A 24,529-nucleotide genomic window follows, 5' to 3' on the forward strand; every position below is an offset into this window, starting at 1 on the left:
TCAATCCACACATGGAGTGTCAAATAGGGCCCAGGTGTTTGCTGTAATAATATTTAAAAATTTAGCCACGGGCCCTCAGTAATAATACAAGAAAAAAAATCAAATTTTCCTGTTTAACTGAGATTTCATATTTTTATTCAACCCTTTTTCCCCCTCGTCACAATATAAAGCACATTACTCCACTAGAAATGGACTTCCGGCCAAACGTTTAAAAATACAGTTAGCGCCAGATTAGTCGAATGTCAGTGCACACACACACACACACACACACACACACACACACACACACACACACACACACACACGCCAACCGCAAGCGAAGCAGTTGGCTTCAGTAATGGTGTCTGGCTGGGCTAAATTTGGGCCCTACTCCTCTGCCAGCGGTCCAGGTGACATACGGGCCTTGGTCAACACATCGGAATGAATGACTGACTGACTGACAGGTGGTGGACGGAGGTAAGTGGATGGAAGTGAGTGGACATCCCAGCGTCCTCACACTCACTCACGGCGTTCACAAGCCTTCAAAAGCTTTACAACAACACCGCACCTCCGACTTCTTCACACAGACTTACATACTCACACTTCTTCACACAGACTTACATACTCACATGTTCCATTATTTTAGGACAGGCTTCGTTATTTCCATCATCACTTCATAACTGTGGAGTGCATGCATGACTGATGTGACTGGGGTAGCAAAGAAAGAGAGAGGATAAGGGGAGGAGAGAGGGAGAGGGAGGGAGGGAGGGAGGGAGGGAGGGAGAGAAAGAGGAGAGAGGGGGAACGATGTGGACCCAGAACAACATCCTTTCATTCTTGTAAAAATAATCCCCTCCACCCTGCGCCCTATCTAGCATCTCCTCTTTCCAGGGGCACCCTGTCCAGACCATTGTTCATTAATATTGAAATGCTTTCTTAAGAGCCAGCCCAGGGTGGGGAGAGGTGTGTGTCTGTGTGTGTGTGTGTGTGTGTGTGTGTGTGTGTGTGTGTGTGGACCAACACCAAGGTTCCCAGACGAAAGATGACGACAGACCTGTATTCCCCCTCAACACATACATGCACACTTACACCCAGACATAGACACACACACACACACACACACACACACACACACGTGACTTTCTTAGTCTTACCCATGGTGTGGTGTTTGGCTGTGTGTGTGTGGTGCAGAGCTCAGAGCGTGTGCTGGCCGGGACAGGCCGTCACTTTAGAGCAATAAGCTGCGGAGCGGCACCTGCAGCCCTGCAAATAAATACCTCTTATTTGTGTTTTCTCTCCCAGCGTCTCAAAGCCTCTCTCACCCCGCCAGCAAAAACAATCCTATTTATCCACTTTCATCAAGTCCACCCTCTCTGCCTGTCTGTGTGTGTGTGTGTATGTGTGTGTGTGTGTGTGTGTGTGTGGGGGGGGGGGGGGGGGTCCTTCACTCTCTTCCCTTTCACTGCTCTTTAAAGTGTTCCGTCATTTGGAGAAAGCAGACAGAACAACGCAAACACACACACACACACACAGTGTTTGGGCAGCTGGTGAAAGAAGATGGAGTCACCACTGTCTTCTCCAAAGACTTACACACACACACAAACACAAATGCACAAACACACAACACATACACACAGGCCGTATTTCATCATCTCATGTAAGAAATTTCATCAGCTCATGTAAGAAATACACCATGTAAATTTTAAAGTTGTCTGACAGACAGACAGACAGACAGACACACACACACACACACACACACACACACACACACACACACACACACACACACACACACACACACAGGGACACTTAAGGATATGCATACATATGCAAGACATATCTAGAATGTACCTTAACAAATAAACACCCCTTAAAACAAATGTATAGCACTTGGGTCCAGACTGAGTGATTTAAATGAAATCTACTCAACACAACATAATTCACACCACGAGACCCGCTAAGTCCTGCTTTAACGTGTGTGTGTGTGTGTGTGTGTGTGTCTGTGTGTCTGTGTGTCCAGAGCCGTAGAGATTTTTGGTGTGTGTGTTCAACTGAGGAGTGTGTGGCAATGCTGATATGAAACACACACAATGGCACGCAAGACGGAATTCCTGAGTTGGCACAGAGACACACACACACACACACACACACACACACACACACACACACGTACGTGTGGATGCATAAGGATGAAGGCCTAAGCTGGTACAGTAATCCCTGATCATCTCTTGTAAGCAGTCAGCACCTTAGTCACACTATAGACCACACACACACTGCCCTTATGCAGTGCCACACACACACACACACACACACACACACACACACACACACACACATAGAGAGAGTTCACTTTCCACACAGCCACACGTGCACACTCACACTATGCATCCAAGACATGAGACACCCCTTCAATCAGTAGCGGTCGTAAAAACACCCACTTTTCACAACAACATGAACGGTCACTTCTACAGCTACATGCAAATACACACAGAGCCAAGATGATTTAGATGGGTTTTTTTCTTCAAGTAACTATCATCAGATTCTGATGGACAGTGGGTGTGCAGGTGTGACCCAGAAGTGGACGTAATCCAGGCTGTGAGGCGGCTATCGGAAGAGACAGAAAAACAGACACGTGAAGGGCGACGCAGAGGATGAGGAGCAAATAACATGAATTATCTACAACAGTCCTATCAGATTTACTCTGAGTCTGCACTATAGTTCATGCACACACACACAAACACACACACACACACACACACACCTGACTCGACAACGACTAAAATGTTTAAATGAAGCAATATGTGTGAATCCCCAAAAAGATCCCACAAGCCGGAAAAAGGGTTTTTAACGCCCTGGCCCCTGTAATATCAGTTTCAAAGTGTGTGTGTGCGTCTCAGGTTAGAGGACGAGACCCTAGCTCACAGTGTGTTTATTTTCTTTTAAAAGCTCTTGTCTTGAAACACACACATGTTCTCCCTCTCTCACACCTATAATGCCATACAGAGAGATCATGCTCATAGAAAGACAGATGTCTTTGTGCGTATGTCTGTGTGTGTGTGTGTGTGTGTGTGTGTGTGTGTGTGTGTGTGTGTGTGTGTGTGTGTGTGTGTGCATGCGTGCTAAAAGTAGGTGGGATTTGATTTTTGCTGATGGACACTGTTGGTTATTCCAATTATACTCACACACCTTTTCCCTGACCATCACCTTCACTCAATATCACATTCTCTCTTTCTCTCTCTCTTTCTCTCTCTCTCTCTCTCTCTCTCTCTCTTTCTCTCTCTCACCCCCCTTCTCCCTCACACACATAAGCTTGACCTGTGGACAGCAGGAGCACGCCTGGTTGTAGAGTGTTCTCCGTATTGGCTTTCCTCCTCCTGATCAGACCCAGGCCGGGGAGCATTTCACCACATTAGCCCCAACACACACACACACACACACACACACACACACACACACACACACACACACACACAAAACCATAACCCCACCATGTTTCCAATATCTTTTCAATGAGACAGCATCCCCTCGTGCACACACCCACACACACACCCACACACACGCTATACCCCCCACACACACACACTCACCCCAACCCCATATCCCGTGAAATGGCCACGTAAGGTTCATTTGCCACAGTGGCCCCTCACCAGTCGGGACTGCTGGGGTCTGATGCTCATTTCCAGCCATAAGCAGAGTAATCTGTGGGCGAGATTGAGCTGGGGGGGGTTAGCCTTTAGTATTTTATTAAGAGGCGCTTTAGGCTGTGGAAGAGAGGGGTTATGGTTCCTAAAGCAGCGCGCCATACAATACAAGGCAAACATTTGCTGTTATTTCAGTAAACTGGAGTCAGATGTGCAGAGCTTTTTGGCCGAGGAACTTGGCATCAAAGAAAAGTCTTTTTCAAACAGCGAATCTTCCCGTGCCACAGGGCCGGCCCAGAGCCGCGTCCGGTAGGTAAATACGGAGGTGTCAAAAGAACGCGCGGGGAATCCGCCATCTCGCTTTAATTAAAACGCAAAGTGCTGACACGCATGCTGGGTCTGGGGGGGGGGGTTGGAAGGGGGAGGAGTGGGAGAGTGGGAGAGGAAGAAGGAGGGAAGGAAAGAGAGAGTGCTCTCAATGTTTCCCTTCGGCCAATAAATGTTTGTGAGGCTCACCGTGTCGTCAGTTGCGGAGATGAGAGGAAATAGCACATATTTCACGTGGAGACCTCTAAACATAACATACCAAAACACACACACAAATGGACACACACACACACACTAACTTACATATTCATGCAGATACAGGAAAACACACGTATGAACACACACATAAACACACAAGCAAACACACACACATGCACTCGCTCACACCCCCACACACAAGCAAACACACACATGCACACGCTCACACCCCACACAACACTTGCACCCACAGGCACATACCAGCACACACATACATACACACACACACAAACTCTCTATATGGCCTCTACTCTGTGCCACACAGCAATGGTTTCCTCTTTGGGGAGTGTGTCTGTGTGTGTGTGTATGTGTGTGTGTGTGTATGTGTGTGTGTGTGTGTGTGTGTGTGTGTGTGTGTGTGTGTGTATGTGTGTGTGTGTGTGTGTGTGTGTGTGTGTGTGTGTGTGTGTGTGTGTATGTGTGTGTGTGTGTGTGTGTATGTATGTGTGTGTGTGTGTGTGTGTGTGTGTGTGTGTATGTGTGTGTGTGTGTGTGTGTGTGGAGGGTAGAAAGCTGCCCCGGCGTCCCGTCTGTCAGACATGTTTCTCAGAGTGGGGCCACCTCCCTGAGATAACCCAAACCCTCGGACCTCTGACCCCTGCCCAGGACTAATATGTCAGTCAAGCGGAGAAGGAAAACAAATAAGAGGTCAGCCGGGAGCCCTCTGGAGTCAGGGGGTGGAGCCTAGGGATCACATGACCACCCCAAAACCACCAATGAAAAGTAAAACTCTCGTTGCCAACAGTAACGCTCCATGACCAAGAGTAGTCTGGGCCAGGTCCAGACAGGATCCATTTGAGCATCAGCTAGTAAAGTATGCGGCTAACGCATTAGCACACTCACCCAACACCATTGCTGCACTTAGTAAACATATGGAAATGTTCACAATCACTCCAGCATTTCAGCTTCTATTGCTTGTAATTACAACATCTAACTACATAGGTCAGAATAACTCATATTTATCCTATTTTAATGATATATATATATATATATATATATATATATATATATATATTATATATATATTGATATATTCATACTATAAAATAAATGTCAATAACACAGAACTCAGTGTTTGAAATATAATGACAAAAATATATATATTTTCGTGCAAAAATTTTCAGAAGATTTTGTTTTCAAACAGCAAAGTGATCATCTGAGATTTTCACATTGTCAAATTGCTCATAGTAATTGTCATAATTATGGTTGGCTCTTCAACAAAACTACATCACCACTCCTTCAGTCAGTGCCATCTTGGGATAGCGAAAAAAAAAAATATATATATATATATAAAAAAATAAAAAAACATTTGTTTCAAATAACTCGTTGCCAATTAAAGCTTTAATTGACATCTTCAGAAACCTCAGCACTGCTTCAGAATGGTCAAGGCAGGCAAGGAGCAGCGACCGCGGGAGTTGCCATTTTAACCACTCATAAAACACAAGCTCGAAACCGGATCTTCGTTTTATGCTCGTTTCGAGGATGTGGCTTCGCTTGATGGAGGCAGAGAAAAGACCAAATGGCAAATGTTAACGCTCCCACTCACGTGCCCCTGCTGCCGCATGTGAGAGTGGCCCAGAGGAGCTCCTCTCCACCAGTGTGTGTGTGTGGGGGGGTGGGGGGTGGGTGTGTGGGTGTGTGTGTGTGGGGGTGGGTGTGTGTGTGTGGGGGGTGGGTGTGTGGGTGTGTGTGTGTGTGGCCCAGAGGAGCGGCTCTCCAGGCAGAATTACCCACCAACGCTGGATCCATCTAGTCCCCCAAACAGGCCTGACGCAAACAGAGTGACCCGGCCTACCGACTGCCAGGACTCACACAGACATACACACATGTGCACACACACACACACACACACACACACACACACACACACACACACACACACACAAACAAGCACACACTTAAAACACACACACACTTGCTCCCTCACTAGCACACACACACACACAGAGTGGACATTAGCAGGGGAATTAAGAGCAGAAACAACAGCAGCGGGCTGAATCGGCTCCGGTGCCAAGCCCCACTTGGTTTTCATGTGTGGTGAGCAAGGAACAGGAACAGCCTCTTTAGAGCATGTAGAGAGATAGTTAGTTCACACACACACACACACCCACGCACAGCCAATGTTCCATTGCATATGTGGGTATAACCTCTCTGTATGACGTCGGTACTGAAGGCGACCCATGATTAGCAGTACGGAGGGGAACTATATGTGCTTTGTGTGTGTGTGTCTGTGTGCCTATATGTCCCTATGTGTGTGTGTGTATGTGTGTGTATATTTTTTTCTTTATGTGTGTGTGTGTGTGTGTGTGTGTGTGTGTGTGTGTGTGTGTGTGTGTGTGTGTGTGTGTGTGTGTGTATGTGTGTGTGTGTGTGTATCTGTGTGTGCACATTTGTGTGAGTGCATTCTTGTGTGTGCATGCGTGTGTTGTGTCAAGTATTAATAGCTTTCTACATTCTGCTACTCCTGTATCTGCATTTGTTTTCAGTGTGTGCATCACATGTTCCTGAGTGAAAAGAGAGTGTGTGCTTGTGCTTGTGTGTGTGTGTGTGTGTGTGTGTGTGTGTGTGTGTGTGTGTGTGTGTGTGTGTCTGCCATCTCCCCTCTCTTGTGCCCTCCAACAGCCCTCCCTCTTGCACTAGTTCTCCTCTGTAGAAGATGCAAGCATGTCTTGTTTTCCTGAGGGACTCCCTGTTGATAATGTCATAGAAACCAGAGGATAATAGAGCAATTTGTTTCCCGTGAAAGCCACCTCATTTCCCCCGGCCTGGCCACCCTCGCCTGCCTGTGAATGGAGCTGCTCTGCTCCGGAGGGAATTTATTGATCTGCACTTTTAATAGGTGCTCTAATGTAAACTAAACAGAGTCAGTATTACCAGGGGTAAACTTGTTTTTTTGTTTTTTTTTCAAATGTGCGGTTGTTTGATTATTTATTTACAGAAGAAACAAGGACGATGAGAACACCCTCTGCTGTGCTGTCATTTTCATTTTCTTTGGTGATTTTCTTTTATTGGTTTGGGGGTCCACATGTAGAATTGTGTCAGAATGTTTTATTTCTATTAAATATTAAATATTAAAAATGAAAGATAAAAAAGGATAATGATTTCTTCATCAGGCACTGTAACAAAATGATATGTGTGTAGTGGTATGTTGTGTGTGTGCGTGTGTGTTGGGGATCCTCAGTAGACTGGACAATATTCTAAACAAATAGTAATGGACTTGGATAGCTGCAGCATAGTTCACCAAACTCCTCTCATTCTTTCACAACTCCCCCATCCACACCCACACACACACACACAGTCACACAGAAATACACACACCTCCTGCTAAAGCTCCCCAACTGCCACCACTTACTCCCCTATCCTTCACACACACACACACACACACACACACACACACACACACACACACACACACACACACACACACACACACAATCCCCTGCTGCCCCTATGCCTTCGTCTTGCGCCTCCTCCTCATCGCCTTTTCAACAAGAGCAGTTTGTCAGGGTCAGAAAGCAATTTAAAACCCCTACTAATGAAGCAGGCCGCAATGCAAGAGATTTGGATGTGTGTGTGTGTTGGGGGGGGGGGTCTGCTGGCAAGACAGAGTGAGAGTGGAGGGGATATTTGGGGGGGGGGGCAGCACTGAAGAGGAGAGGAGAGGGGGTGTCTCCCATCAAAGCTGAGAAGAAAAGAGGGCCAGGTGCTGGTGGGAGTCCTCTCCAGCGGCACAGACTCACGGCCGTAATTAGGAGCCCGGGACAGGCCGCTCAGGGGCCCCTAACCCCTCACTCTGTGTGTGTGTGTGTGTGTGTGTGTGTGTGTGTGTGTGTGTGTGTGTGTGTGTGTGTGTGTGTGTGTGTGTGTGTGGAGGTGGGGGCACGCTCAGGCACAGGAGTAGCCAGCATAGCCCTGTCTAGCACAGCATAGCACAGGGGGAGAACAGCAAACTAACAGCCGCAGCTTTAACCAGCCGCCTGCTATAGAAACAACCCTTTGGTCTGAAGCGCTCTTCATGATGGAGGGAGGAGAGGATAGAGTAGAGAGAGAAGAGGAAAAGAGAGAGATACTAAAAAAGAGAAATAGAAAAGCAACTGAAAGGAGACAGGGAAGCCAGCACGCTAACATATGCTTGAGATAGAAGCATCAGTGTGTGTGTGTGTGTGTGTGTGTGTGTGTGTGTGTGTGTGTGTGTGTGTGTGTGTGTGTGTGTGTGTGTGTGTGTGTGTGTGTGTGTGTGTGTGTGGTAAGGGGCGTCAGGGGACCCAAAGGGGAAGATCCAGAATGCAACAGCCGCTCTCTGGCAGCCAGCGTGAGTCACGTCCAGAGCAACAGAGACACCCTCCAGTCACACACACTCACATGCCAGAGCGTGCTCGCACATACGTGTGACGCACGCAAACACACACATGCTCACATGATATTATGAGCACACACACTGAACACACACACACACACACACACACACACACACTCAACACAACACACACACACATGTCAAAATCTAAATATAAAATAATAAAAAAACATGCACACACTGACACACATATGCAAACATTGAAACATACAAACAGACACCCACACACACTCCACCATACAGCCACTCCATCACTGAAGCCACCTCCCTGCTGACACACACGGCAGAAATATGCTCTGCCTCTGGCCAACACAGAGCTCTAATGAGAGGTCAGCTATGGACCAGCCTCTCACCACACAGAAAGAACGTCTTGTCATTATACTCGCTGATTACAGTGACCAATGGTGTCACTTACACACAGTTTATGCCCAGGGTTGGGGGATCCGCCGATCTGAATGTGTGTTTGTGTGTGTTTGTGGTTTGAGAGTGTGCCTGTGTGTGTGTGTGTGTGTCTGTGTGTGTGTGTGTGTGTGTGTGTGTGTGTGTGTGTGTGTTAGCCCCCGTTTCTACCCAGGCAACTAATTTGGTTTGGGGGAGCGGAGGGGGGGGGGGGGGGATTCATTGGGTTGATTTCAGACTGGACAGGGTGTCCAGTTTTGCATAAATACGGCCTGTACCCACCGGCTGGTCAGGGCTGCGCCAGCCACAGAGTGATCAGCCTTCACAGAACTATTTCTCAGATAGCAGCCAGCGTCTCTTTTCTCACAACACAGAAATGGGATTTTTGGTAGCACTTCCCTAAAACCTAGTAGCCAAAAAGCCTTATAAACACAATTGTAAACGTCTGTGAAGTCTTCAAAATGCATCCCAAAACAACAAAACGATATGACTAGACATGACTGCACTCATAAAGCCTTATAATGCTGTACTACAAGCCCTACACAACTCTTATTACCAACATTTGTATGGCTGGTCCATTTCAGGCTATAAGGGTTTACACTATAAAACTGTTAACGCTTTATGAGCGGATTCATTTTAATGAGGCAATATGAATGCTTCAGAATACTTTATGAATGTGTTAGTATTGTTCCACGGACACTGGGCTTATGGAACGTATTGCTGTAGTTTTATTTAACGGTTCTCTTGCAATGTACACTTAGTTCTGTTCACTTGCATTGTACACTAAGCTAAGGCCCAGTCCTTGTTGTAGAAGTATTTTGTGGAAAATGCCTAAAACAGCAGTAGTCTAGCGTTGTGTGTCGTTTTGAGTTTGGCGATGAGTAATTCAGACCAAATGTGTGACTGAAGCCGGAGACTCTTTTCACTCCAAAAGTGAGTGGTGGTGTCCTATGTCTCTCTCTTTCCCTCAAACACACACACTCTCCTTCTTCTTTCCTTTCACTCTCTCCTTCCATTTCTCTCTCTCTCCCTCTCACTCTCTCTCTCTCTCTCCATTTCTCTCTCTTAGCTTCATTTCATTTGACACTTCATCTCTCTCTCAGCCTCACACTCTTTTTCTCAAATCTCCATTTCTCCCCACCCCCGCCCCTTTCTCTCTCTCTTTCTCTCTCTTCTTCTCTCTCTCTCTCTCTCTCTCTCTCTGCTGAGTTATCAGCCACTGCTGTTGTGTGGTGTCCCAGGTGGGTCCAGAGTGCCCCTACCCCCCTACTCCAGTGCTGGTGTCTGGTCAAAACTACCCACCCCCCAGTAGTGGCCCCTGAATGCCATTTGTTGTCCATCACTCAGTGCCCCCAGTTAGCCGCGTCTGCTCTGGCCGCTGAAAGGCCCATTCACACGGCTTCCCCTCTCTCCCCCCCTTTCTCTCTCTCTCTTCTCGCTCCTCTGGATGTTTTTGCAATTCAATATTTTCACACGCGGGCTCATCGTTACCGCGGAACCGGAGCCGGCCAAGACAAAGCGACGAGTCGGAGGCACGGGGCAGAAGCCGAGGCAGAGGCAGGGGCAGGGGCAACATCGGCAGGGGGAGGGGGAGGCTGGGGCAGAAGGCGTGCGGGGCAGAGTAAAGGGAGAGTGTGCTGGAGGACTGAAGTTAATGGGCCATCTTGAAATGTTTTGCTGAGGCTCAAGAAACCCCTCCTTAACGGTTTGTGCTAACAGTCTGATGGAAGATCTTAAGCGCTTTTTTTTGTTTTGTTTTGGGGGGTTTTTTGTCTCTCTGAATTTAAAAGCCCCCCTTTCCTTCTTCTACGTTGTCGTCTTTCGGACCAAAAAGCAAATACTAACATGCCATTATGTTTTGTTATGACATAATGATGGGCTGGGGGAAAACCAAAGCCTGTGAGTCTGTAAGAGGGTGTAGGCCAGGGGGGCGGGGGATCGTGATGGCGGGGGGGAGGCAGTGTAAATATTTCGCCATGTGTATCTGGGGAATATGGTGACTTTAACTGTCTGACCTCTGAGCCTTTGGCTCGGATGCTATTTAAGACACACACACACACACACACACACACACACACACACACACACCCAAGACACACACACAGACTCATGCTCTCCCTGTGTTTGTGAGTTTAAGCTGATGTTTCTTCGCCCTCCAAATAAATCAATCAAATTAGAAAAACACTCCCACTACACATGTTTTCTGCATAATATAATAAACACATGTGCGCCCATAAGAGACTATTCAACTGCATGCACCAAAGTGACAAAAGGCTGTTCACACACAGAGACAAAGCTTGATAAAGCACCAAAGAAAACACTGACTCTTTCCCCCTCTTAAAACACACAGCCGAGGCAGTGTGCAGCGCAGTTGTCCACTCACTGACCGAGCCTGCGATGTAATGTCGTAATAATTTGTGTAGAACGTTGGCCCTGAAGTGCATTTTAAGAACACGCCGGCTGCCTGAGATTTTTCTAGATTTTTCCAGTGCACCGCGCTCTCATGGGAGGGCCATAATCAACGTGCCAGCCGTTTCATTTTTTATGAAAATAAATTACAGCTGGTTAGATGGGCTAATTGTGTTGCAAACCTGAAGGGAAAAAAGAAAGAAAGAAACACACCATTGATATAATTAAGCCAATTTTCATGGACAGGCCTACTTGAAGAGGCAGTAAAATAAGCACTACATTCATCAGGGAACAGCGTTCTCCCTCCTCCTCCTCCTCCTCCTCTTCCTCCTGTCCTCCCGTCGCCTCTCCTCTACTCCACACTTCATAGTTTTTCAGAAAAAGTTAAGCATTAAACAAACACTGGCCCAAACTGCCAGAAACACTCACTCAATAGTGACAGCTCAATTATCCTATCTATCGCAGTATTCACCGAGAGAGAGCGAGAGAAAGAGAGAGAGAGAAACTAAAGAAAAGGCATCGTGACGTGAGTCCTACTGAGTATCTCAGGACGGTCTCTTGGCGACACAAAAAAGAATCCTTTATCATGGCAACTCAAAGAATCTGATCTCTGCGCCGAAAATCCCCTACTCTCCCTCTCTCTCTCTCTCCCTTTCACTCTCTTGCTCCTTCACTCCCTCTCTCTCTCTCTCTCTCTCTCTCTCTCTCTCTCTCTCTCTCACTCTCTTGCTCCCTCACTCCCTCTCTCTCTCTCTCTCTCTCTCTCTCTCTCTCTCTCTCTCTCTCTCTCCTCTCACTCTCTTGCTCCCTCACTCCCTCTCTCTCTCTCTCTCTCTCTCCCTCTCTGGCTCTCGGTGTCCTCTCTGGGTCTATGTTAATGGGCTTTAATGAGACACTACATACCCATCTTTGTGTTAATGACACGGCGGACGGGGCAGGGTCAGGCCGGCTGGAGCGGAGATAAGCGTGGCGGGACGACAGAAGAGCGACCCGGGGCTTTGAACAGGCCGGCGTTAGCCAGGGACATGAAAGGGCCGCCTGCTAAATTCATCCCTCTGGAAGAACCCCCAGGAGGGGCAACGTTAGCAGCCCTTATCTGTCCAGGATGGAACATCAAGGTCTGGGGCTGTGTCTCCGACAAAACAGCTCCGGGGAGGGGAGCCGGGGCAGAGAAGGGGAGAGAAGACAAGAGAAGAAAGAGAGAAGAGGAGGAGAAGAGGAGGAGAAGAGGAGGAGAAGAGGAAAGAAACAGAGAGAGAGGTGAGAAAAAGATGAGAGGAGTAAAAGTGAGGAGGGGAGAGAGGTAGAGAGAAGAGTACAGAGGAGAGGAGGAGGAGGAGGAGGAGAGAGAGGTAGAGAGAAGAGAAGAGAGGAGAGGGGAGGAGGAGGATGAGGGGAGCAGGCAGTGGGCAGGGGACAGACTGCATGAGTGTGGCTTCACAGCACAGGCCAACACTGCCAGGGAACAAGAGGGTGTTGTAAATACAGTCATCTGTGCCAAAACCACCAAGGCTGCTGACCCCCCTCTATACGCGCACACACACACACACACACACAAACACACACGGCCTCCACCCAACTTAACATAACTGGGAGGATGTCCACTTATTAGCATGGCACAGTCGCAGCCAAGTATCACATATTCACACACACGTGCACACACACACATTCTCATGAACAAACACACACACACACACACACACACACACACAAATACACACACACAAAACCAATCAGGAATACAATGCTACACAACATGAAAAATCTATTTTAATATTACGCCAACTAAAAATAATGTGTATAGCTTCATGTCAAAATATATACACAATATGCAATGTTCTTTCTTCTCTATATATTAAGCTATAAAAACAGCAACTCCACAACTCTCACACTCTGCTCCGCGGGTCTGAAGCTAAATGGAGAAAGACAATGATCAGGCCCCAATTTATGTGTACAAATTGTCGACCTTTTCATTGTCCATCACAATCTTAATTTGACTTCCAGAGAGTAATGCATGCAAGCGCCTTCCGCCTGGCCCCTCGAGAGTGCACGCAGCCATTGCAGCTTAACTGGCACTTTCTGGGCAGGAACTTCGACGTGAGACATTTTATGGCCTAAAATTAGCCACGCTGAACACATGCTCGAGAGCTAATTATTTCTCGGGGTGCCCAAAACTGCAGGAGTAAAAGTGTACCCCCTGGGCGTGTGTGTGTGTGTATGTGTGTGCTGAGGAGGAGGGGCGGGGGGGGGGGGGGGGGGGGTGGGGTTCCTCCCCATGTGCAGGCTGACCGTGCCACTCCAACGGGAGCTCCTGATTGGAGGGCTGACGCACAAATGGCGTCCCATCATGCCCCAGTGAGAGATGTGACGTGACATTAGGCTCTACATAGGCCTCACTCGCACTCTGAGTCAGTCCTTGTTAAAGTGTGGAGAAACGCAATAGTCCTCTCTTTCTCTCCCTCTTTCTTTCTCTCTTGTCATTTTGGTGCAGCATTTTAAAAGGTAGCCCTGTCAAAAAACACTAAACCTGAGTGTAAGGTTTCAGTCTGCATCTTACACTAAGCCTAGTAAGTCAAAATATTTCCAAAAGCCTGGTATCCAATGAACAGTGGCCAGAAATAATAATAATGAAAGAAAATACTACACAAAGGTTATTCTGTAGTCATTCAGTCACCTTTTCAACTAATAAAAAATCAAAACAGCAGAAGAAAACAATGAAACAGATCAGGGAGAATACAAACATTCACAAAAACAAATAGCCCTTATTTTCTCTCTCTTTTTCTGTGTGTGTGTGTGTGTGTGTGTGTGTGTGTGTGTGTGTGTGTGTGTGTGTGTGTGTGTGTGTGTGTGTGTGAGTGTGTGTAGGATAGCTGATAGTAGACAAAAATTGTTGTGTAACACAATAACCTCTGTTTTCAACATACACACACACAGACACACACTGAATGTCCAGAACAAGGTATAATTAGCCCCACAAACAGAAACTATCCTATCTAGCACACGCTGTTCTCCTGCACAGCTCCAACCATCATCCATCCATCAGCTTCCTCATTGCAAGAGCACACACACACACACACACACACACAAGCACAAATCCCTTGGAGCGAAACCACACACACAGGGTGCTAACTCATCTTTAAGACACGCACGTATAACTGCCAAAACACTGTAAAAGCCAGCGACTGACTAAGATAAAGAGACAGCCTAGAACGCAGCAGAGCCAGAATGGAGCTGGGACGGCTCGAAGCTGAGCCGCAATGGACTTGGCAGCACTCCGCTTTAGAGCCCGAATGGATTGGGATATATACAGCACAGACACGGACGATGTCCAGCGAAGGCCAAGCCAAGCTACAGGGAGAGCCCACTGCAATGCCATGTCATAACCATTAAGTATGGGCTTTTAATGAAACATTACTAGGCTTCTCGATGATTGTGTTGACTAATGTCACACGCTAGTATTTAACATCCACACACACACACACACACACACAAACACTAAGAATTGAAGTACACACACACACAAATGATAATTATGGGAAAAATATGTGTGAATTCACACGTCGACACACTCATGAATAGCCATACACAATCATGAATGTGCGCACACACACAGACACACACACCCCAGTACACAATAATACACAATACATGACTCTGATCCGTCCACCCGAATATTGCAGGAGCAAATAGCAAATAACAAACACACACACACACACACACACACACACACACACACACACACACACAAAATCACGAATATCCACATACAGTACAAACACACCCCCACATAAAGCTAAACGCAAACATGATATATGCCCACACCGAAGATCACAATGGCCGACACACACACACCGAGGAGCAGAATGTGGCGGAGCATGAGTCACGTGTCACAGAGGTGGGCAAGGTCGAGTTTACGGCGCTTCACCTCTAGCCAACCACAGGGCACATCAAGGAGCGGCATGGCTTCAGGTGGCAAGCCCTCTCGCTCACCCACCCGCCCGCCCGCCCATTACACTCTTTCTCTCTCTCTCTCTCTCTCTCTCTCTCTCTCTCTCTCTCTCTCTCTCTCTCTCTCTCTCTCTCTCTCTCTCTCTCTTCTTCTCTCTTTAGCTCATATACAAACTCTCTCTCTGTTTCACTCGGTCTTGCTCAGTCCCTCCCTCTCTCTCACCCCCCCCCACCCCTCTCCCTCCCTCTCTCTCTTCCGTATCTATCCCCAGTTCTCTTTCTGCGGGCACAGGAAAGTCAAGCTCCTGCTAGAAGTCCCACACACACACACACACACACACACACACACTCAACCTTTCCACTTTGTAAAGACTGGGGTTAACACGGCACAACAGCTACGGCTCTTCAGGGACAGAGAGGGAGCGAGCGAGGGAGAGAGAGCGAGGGAGAGAGAGAGAGAGAGAGGGAGAGGACAGGGAGGAGGAGGAAGAGAGAGAGGGAGCATTTGTGTGTGCACACTCTGAACTGGTTGATTATTACAAACATTAAAAGAACATTAAAATTCTACATGGCTTCATTTTGTCTCAGTGTTAATCAGGTCATCCAGCCATGGCACCTCGTAGGCTTGGCGCATGCATGCACACACACACACACACACACACACACACACACACACACACACACACACACACACACACACACACACACACACACACACACACCTCTATGTCTATCCAGTATCACAAGGTGCTGGTGCAACACCCTTTTTCCTGTAACAAATATGTCACTTAATTTATCTCACAGTCATTTACTCTCTCTCTCTCTCTCTCTCTCTCTCTCTCTGTGTCCATTAGGGACATTATCACGTCTTAGAGCACTCACACAAAAGGCAGCACTTATGCGCGCCTCTCACCAGATCCCCTTATCAAAGACAAACTCACACCTCTGAGATTATGGATCTGGTGTTGACGCTTCAATACAGGGCTTTTTGCGCACCGCTGGCTTTCGCTCGACTTCCTGGTGCATCCCATGAGGCACTGCTCTCAGGTCAGACCCTCAGCCGAGTGCCCCTGTGCTGTGGTTTTTTAGCGTTTGTCCACCACAAGTGCGCCGGTGGAAGCACTGCGGCCGGCCAGCCAGAAGGACAGACGGACAGACAGACAGACAGACAGGCGGTCAGGCGGTGAGCTGCTATAGCATTGCTGACACTGTCGGTTTACAATGTCATGGCTTGGTTTTATTGCATCTGTCAAAACACGAGGGCAAAGCCAGGCTCCATGATATGGCTTCATGCCCCCATGTGCACGGGCACAGCGACACAGGGCAACAGGCGTGGAGCGGAGCAGGGCAGACTAGCCAGCCAGCCTCAACCACAACACTCTCATGAAAACACACCACAGCCGCCTGCCCTGCACACTGCTGGATCCCACGCACTGGGCCAGGTATGGGGAGGTGAAGTGCCCTGTGTGTGTGTGTGTGTGTGTCAGTGTGTGTGTGTGTAAGAGAGTGTGAGAAAGAGAGTGAGTCATTTGTCAAAGGAGGATGGAATGGCTTGTACAGTATATGGCTAAGAGTAGGGAGGGGGCATGTGTGGAGAAATATTTTTATTATTAGAGTATATAGTAAACCAAGCCCTCATCTATTATGTCTCTTCTGCCAACAAATACTATTCTCTTGTGCCCCCCCCCCCTTTACTATATGTGTGTGTGTATGTGTGTGTGTGTGTGTGTGTGTGTGTGTGTGTGTGTGTGTCCCAGCTCTCTCACAAACCTCAAATTTCTTGCGACTGCTTTCTCATAAGGGGCCTCTGTGCTCGCCGGAGTGTTGATACCCGATGATAAGTGTCCAGTCGACATATTTATTTAATGACGTCATTGGTGCATTTAAATTGCGGCAGGAACGGGCAGGAGCAGAAGCACGAGCCGGGGGGAAGGCTCGGATTCTCGCGCCGACCTCTCTCAACGAAACAATTTATCTACATTTTCCATGAATAGCAAAGAATTCTCACTTACGCGTGTATGCATTTAAACACCATATAAAATTATTCGACGGTGATCACCACCGTAGTCGTGGTGATAGTGAGAATAATAGATATTATTAATTCATAGATTCATTATGCTCACGCGCACTGTTTAATAGTAAGCTATCATATGTCAGATCACTTTCTGTCGCTTTCATTAGGCCATTTTAAATTGAATAAGCACGGAAACACCAAAACGACAGCACAACCTACGAAGTAGGCCTAGCAAGAGAGTTTTAATGTCGTCTGTTTAGTTTCTATTACCTTAAAAACAATATGCATAGGCAACATAACTAATATTTAATAGATTACATTTTTGTGTAGGCTAGTCAGCAAATGTGAGACCATTTGAGCCCAAAGTTTCTTGTAAAAAAAATAAAATAAATAAATAATAATAAATAATAATAATAATAATAATAATAATGTTAGGCTTTCTGTGCATGGGAGCTTTTATCTTTTATGGCACACAAACACTGTGTGTGAGTGTGTGTGTGTGTGTGGGGGGGTCGAGGTCAACAAAAGCATCATCAGAAGTAGAACAACTACGTAACATTGAATGTTATACCTCTAACCGATCAACAAGTCCCATTATATAGGCTATGCATATGACATATGACTAAAGCTACTAAGCTGTTAAAATAAATGCCCTCAAAGATTCCACTGTAAACACCACAAGTCATAAAAAAAACAGTTGAACCGCAACGCCAAAGGTAAGAAAACAGCGCTCACACACAGACACATACACACACCCCAATACGATCATACTGAACACGCTGTCTCTGTTAAGAGATGTGCTGTTTAAAAAAGGACCCACGACTAATTATGCCGGAGGGCAGCGCGCACAGGCGGCCAGGTTGCGGGGCTCGCACACTTGATAACCGGCTCCCTTGGGCCCAGAGAGGGGGGGGTGGGGGTGCATTCAATTTACATTCTCTCCGACTGAGTGCCATCACAAAGCCTTTCCTAAAATTCATTGCTTGTTTATTAGAATTTCATTTTAAAATGCAAAAGGACTTTCCTGTAATTAATTATACCTGTAATATAGCAACAGATTTTGCGATCAAAATGGTTTTTAAAGGAACCTGTAGCCTACCCCTTCATTTTAGTCAAGTCACTAAATGTAGTAAATGTATTAGATAAATACCGTCTCTTCCCATAAACTTCTGTACCTCATTAATAATAATAATAATAATAATAATAATAATAATAATAATAATAATAATAGTCATCACCATCATAATCATCATCCTTATCTTTTGAAACGACCTACAATAACAAATAACTACATTTTTTTTTTTATTACAGTTTTTGCTTGTCTGTATTTACATGTAGGCTATACCATAGCGATGTTGTAAAGTGAGATATGTAATAGACGGAAGCATGGACGCTGCTGCTTTCCCAGGTCCTCTGTGGTTGCATGTCGACTGATAGGCATATGTCCGCAATGAGAATTAGTCACGGACTGGGTTATAGGCCATCACAATATTTTACTAATTTTCAAAGGGGAATATTAATCAAGTAGGCCTACAAACTGAACAAAAGCACTACACATATCAAACACCACCATCGAGCGTTTCCACACAGATGAACTTGAACAACTCGAGGAGTTGGAGAAAATGTTGCTTTGTTCATACAACAGCAACTCTGAGGCCGAGTCTCCACGAACTAATTACCTAAAACTGACTTTCACAGGGGGCTTTCATCTCCTAATTCTCCCTTTCTCTCTCGCTGCGTTTCACCAGGCCCCTGCCGCTTGTTTCAGACACTTGCAAGCGGCGTGTGACCATCAACTTTCGACACTGTAAAAAAAAAATATATATAGGCTACACCCCTGTGTAGGCGAGACGTCATTGTCCACCTGTTATTGCTCTTTTGTGCATGAGCTGTGGTGCTGTTCGGTGAGGTCCCGTGCGTGGTGACCTCTCTTGAGCTCGTGTCACTGACTCGAGAAGACAACGTTTGGAGAGCTGTGTTTAGGCCCTGTTTTGAACGGTGCCGGTATCTGCCCAAAAACGGGGTCAGCGTCGTGTGTCCACATCACCTCCCGTTTCTCAGACTGTCAGAGTAATTGTATCTGATAATAGTCTGTCGGTGAACATTTGATAATAATTTGAGAAATATTTAATTAGTGCCAAGGCAGGTCCTGGTACGTGCCGTCTGGCAAGAGTGTATTTATCCTAATTAGCGCCCGGATCAACAGGTAATCACACGTGTGCAGTCTGGGCCCCGTCCAACAGATCAACACAAAATCGTCAAGGCTGCAACAGGCCATCACACACACACACACACACACACACACACAACCGCAGCACCATGCAGGCAATTAACAAAATACTTGCAGAACTAGCAGGCCACAAAATACAAACTCTAGTTTTAAGATCCATACACGAATGTCAATATTTTCCCACAATATATGATTTAATATGTAATGCACTACATATGTTATCAAATTACAAGAAAGGATGTACTAATAATAACCATGTATGTAATGTAATGAATTTAACTAACATACAACATGTTTAATTTCTACAACGAGAAGCCAGGCTGTCTTTTCGAAAATACATTTTATTATTATTTTAGAAAGAGCCGAAAGAACCTTCAAACACGACTACATTGCTCAAACATTCTTTAGTAAAAATGAACATTCAGTACTCAGCAAAAATCCTCTCCTCCACCAAAGCAATACTCGTTACCAGCTATCTTAAGATGTTGTCTCTTCTGCTCTCAATATTTTATAACATTTATTCCAAAATATTTGTTACAATTGTACAGTTCAATCGGGCCTTGCAAGATCATTTGAATGTAGTGCAAAACTGCGCCAAACAAAGGGAAAACTACAGCTTTCTAAGATCATAAAATTGCATGAACGCAAAACAACAACCTGTAAACACAGTCAAATAATTTATTGTTATCTATTATTTATTTTGGTTCTTAATTTGAGTTAACCATAAATGAATAAAAGAATAATAACTGACAAACATGCCTACTCCATGAAACATCAGACAAGTAAAATATCCAATAAAAATGTTATTACACGTCAGAAGGAAACACTCTTAAATGACGTCGGGTATAAACATTCCTCAGAAGAACAAACGTATTTTTCCCATACGAACAGTGCAGCTGTCCAGGCAAAAGTAGTATGTGTTTGTTGCATAAGGCTTTATTGATTGCTATTCCCAAATGGAAAACCGTACACAGCGCAGCAGTCCGGTTTGTGTAGGTTATTTCTTCTAATGCAGAAAAATACATTTGGAAAAAAATCCTCGAGAAAATATAATCGTTTTCTTTCGAATTCCCTTTCTCCTCTAGCACGTCTACTTGTCGGTGAATGAGTTGCTCGGAACAGCTCGCGCCTCATTCACTGTTGCACACAGCCTTGAGCAGTGCACGAGCGCCCACTATTAAACGCCTGGAATATTGTTTCACAAGACTTGGAAGGACTCAATAAAAAAGTTACTATCCCTTTCGACAACTTTTCGCAAACTTCTGAGCAACGATTCTTCGCCATTTCTCGACGTTCGGCACCAAAAACTGCGAATTTAGTGGCGGAGCATTCACATGGATTTGCTATGGCTTTTTACCTCCTTATCATTTGAGCGAAACCACCAGCGGTGTTGTTTCATCACATATAACTTCTGACGTTGTGAACAAGCAAAGCGAGGCTGCTACGGCGAAAAGGGTGGGCATACAGACTACGGAGAATTTTAGCCTTCACACACAGATGGATACCTACTTTTTAAAAAAGGAATATACGGGACAAAGACACGTTACTAAGAGGAACTGATCAATGAAACTGACTCTTTAGTTATCTGCACGAGAGTTCAAAGTATCGGACTGCCGGTTGCTCGAGTGAGAGAAGGGAAAATACACCTACTTTTGGCCAGTTTCCGCGCCCTCGCCTTGGATCTCATCTTGTCGGCTTGTAGATTCCTCTCGTCCTCCTTGAGCCCAGAAGCAGCAACAACACTATCTTCATCTCACAAGCATTGTCAGTTTGGACACCTTCGCACATGCGCACAGGCCATTCAATCTGACACCCTCGTCAGGGCCAAAAAACTTTCCAATGTATTCATCATCATCACTTTTTGTCCTATCGTCTCTCCTTTAGATCACTTATCTCTTTCCCTCCTCCCTCCCTCCCGCTCCCCGCACCATCTCGCGCCCCCTCCCTTCTCCTCGCGACTCCTTTAAGAGCTATAACTCTTATTTTGCGCGAACCTGCGGGATCCGGTCTCACGCTGGACACAGCCTCGCCGGTATGCGGGGTCAAGGTCGCATCTCCCCGCGTGCAAGGTGATTCTGATCGAATCGAATATTTACAGTAAGCGTTACACGTCCGTTTAAGAGCTTGGACACACCGGGGTGAAACGAAGAGGTAAAGTATATCTCTCCCACTGTTAATGAACTTGAATAGTTATCCATTTAAAAACATACAACACGGCAATTATTTTTTGTCATTATTGTTGTTGTAATAGCCTATTAAGTCTATAGAGGCCTAATGCTATATTTAATACATTACTGTTATGACTTGAGTTCCTGTCACTGTAGCTGTAAAATAAAGCAAAGGTATATTTTCTGCATGTTAGGTTTTTTGACTATTTTATATATTCTCAATGTAGCCTAGCCTACTTGGGAGGTTTTATAGTCATATAATAATCAAAAAAACGCATCATTCTTCAACCGACTTGTTTGTGATGTTATTTATTTAGCGCAAACTTCACAGTGTGGTACGAGTGAGGTTGAGGTGGTGTGACCCGGACTGGCGATTTAGCCCGGCGCGCAGCCTACTGTGCCTCCCTGGTGGACTCAGCACGAGACAGGCGCTCCATGCGGCAGCGCTCGTGCAGTCTCTGCGGAGGTGTGTGAGTGTGTGTGAGTGAATGTGAACATGTGAGCTCCAGAACAGCTAACAGAACATATGTATATGCAAACTCTGATATACCGGTGGAATTGAATTTTTTTTGCTGCACTGTTTGAATTTTATCAACAACATCAAAACAACAGCAATATGACGAATTCGAGACTGAATGCAGCTCCGGGTAAGCAGCGCGAGAGACCCCGACTATATGTAAGTATGGCTCACGAGCATCTGCCTCACTCTCGTTCATGCGTCCGGTGTTTTGACACGTGACGCTTCGCCGCGAGACGTCTTCACTTGTGAAGCGTCTCTGCATGTAAATGCTGTCTGTATTAAATGGCAGCTGAGTGTGTGTGCATGCGTAAGTGATGTGGCATGCGTGCAGTATCCGTGTGAACAGTGAACTGAAGTGTGTAAGGGCCCTATGATTTTTTAAAACCATCTGAAAATGTGTATCTCTAGTAGGCCTATATTGAAATTATGCAGGATTATAGACAATATTTGGATAGGCCGAAACGTTTAGCAATTGACGACGCTAAAAAAGAATACAGGGTCCACATTTCAAAACACAGATATTTCTATTTTAAAATAATGTATTTTCAGGATTTACTCAAATTACATCTGGAAGTCATTATTAATTATATGCTTGTGTGTCATTGGAAACAAAATATAAAATAGTTTTGGAAATAAACAGAGAATGACCTTGGAGGGCACATTAAGCTCACATGTATCCAGAATGTTCGAGTGTTTATTGAACGTGGTGACAGCTCTTGCCAATCCTGGCCATGAACAGGCCATTATCATGATGATGATAATAATAATAATAACAATAATAACAATAATAATAATAATAATAATAATAATAATAATAATAATAATAATGCGTATTATTAATTATTGTTGTTATTATTATTATTATTATTATTACATATTTGTTATATTTTCTAGATTGAATAAAAAGAGAATGATGCAAAATCGAATACAAACTTCAATAAAATAACATTACAATATTAGTAGATCATAAGACATTCATAAATTATTTGTAATGGCTTTATTACCAGTATGGGTTACTTGCTAGCTCATGTACACACCTGCAAGAGTAGGCTACATTCCCAAAGCATGAGTTTTAAATGGGTATGTTTTTCACTGAAAGAGTTGACTACCGGTCTAATGCTAATTTAGAAACAATTTAACACGTCGCCTTTTATAAAAGGGTCCATTCCCCAATGATAAAATCATTTCCATGTCAGAGAGTGGTATTAAATGGCTCACACCGTTTCAAGTGATGGACCGGATCTGGCCTTTGATAGAGTTCCCAGGAGACAGCTGGCCAACGGCGGCCGGCAGTCGACATCAAAGCACGCTGTGAACTTTCGATTTAGGGACCATGAAGGATCAGAAGACATGTATCGATGTAGTCATTTATCTTATGCATCGTTATGATTACAATAGGTCTATTAGTGGACAGAACAAAGGCTGCAGCAGTGGAATTGCGATATTTGGTCAACTCATTAAATGTCTTAATGATAGCTTAAACTAGTGGCAGCTTTGCATGGGGGTGATAGACTACAAGTTGATACAAGTTGCAGTACAAGTGCTCGTAGCGGAGATGAATGCGAAACGCACCAGTTGCAGCAACGGCATTGATAAAAGAAACTTAAAAAAAACAAAATACTAAAAATAACAATACTGGAGCAGGTTGCATGTGTTTGAGTGTGGCCTACGGCCTGGTTACCTGATTTAGCTTAAAAGAAAATCATTGTCCTTCTCACCGGAGCTAATGGCTACCCAAACATTGGACTATTCATAAGGACCATAAATTAGGATGATAAAGGTAAAAACATCAGTAACTGACTATGGCACATGCAAATACTCGTGTTTGCTTAGGCAACTTACTAGACAGCAATCATATTGGCAGATCCATTCTCACCTGATACAGGTTATTAAATCTGACTCAAAACGCAACACCAGAGGTTTTTAAAGAACTGCATTCTGTCTTATCTTGAATGTGGCAACAATATTATCAAATGGAATATCAATCAATGAAGCTTGGCTTTGCTGCAGCCAATAGAGTGTATTGATAAGACCGTTGCGGCTGCGCGCCAGGGAAAGTGCCAACCCTGTAATATTGTCTGAGAAATGTTGCAGCCGGAATACCGAGTACCGCTCTGCTGAAAGCCTTAAGTGGATTATTTCTGAGACCTTTCCGAGGCCACTCTTGTGTTAAATGGATTTAGGTGGCTGGCAGGCACGGTGTAATAAACTCGCAAATTAGGTTGAGCAAACAACCGCATTAGAGGCTACTCTTTATTCCAAAGAGAAAAACACAAGCA

The 24,529-nt window shown here is 45.4% G+C and overlaps 1 protein-coding gene and 1 long non-coding RNA gene across 2 annotated transcripts in view; one reads left to right on the top strand and one right to left on the bottom strand.

Moving 5' to 3' along the window:
* Nucleotides 1-21,440, bottom strand: part of prdm16 (PR domain containing 16) — a 222,746-nt gene extending 201,306 nt beyond the window's left edge. The window contains 1 exon segment of the mRNA XM_042096775.1: nucleotides 21,213-21,440. Coding sequence (XP_041952709.1) covers nucleotides 21,213-21,249 — 37 coding nt within the window. The 5' untranslated portion in view covers nucleotides 21,250-21,440.
* Nucleotides 21,441-21,506: 66 nt separating this feature from the next.
* LOC121712785 lies at nucleotides 21,507-22,993 on the top strand. Its single transcript, XR_006032646.1, has 3 exons — nucleotides 21,507-21,713; nucleotides 22,048-22,196; nucleotides 22,343-22,993. It is a non-coding gene; the product is annotated as an uncharacterized LOC121712785 (long non-coding RNA).
* The last annotated feature ends 1,536 nt before the right edge of the window (nucleotides 22,994-24,529 follow it).

This window comes from Alosa sapidissima, chromosome 7 (genome assembly GCF_018492685.1).
Source record: "Alosa sapidissima isolate fAloSap1 chromosome 7, fAloSap1.pri, whole genome shotgun sequence".
Taxonomy (NCBI): Eukaryota; Metazoa; Chordata; class Actinopteri; order Clupeiformes; family Clupeidae; genus Alosa; species Alosa sapidissima.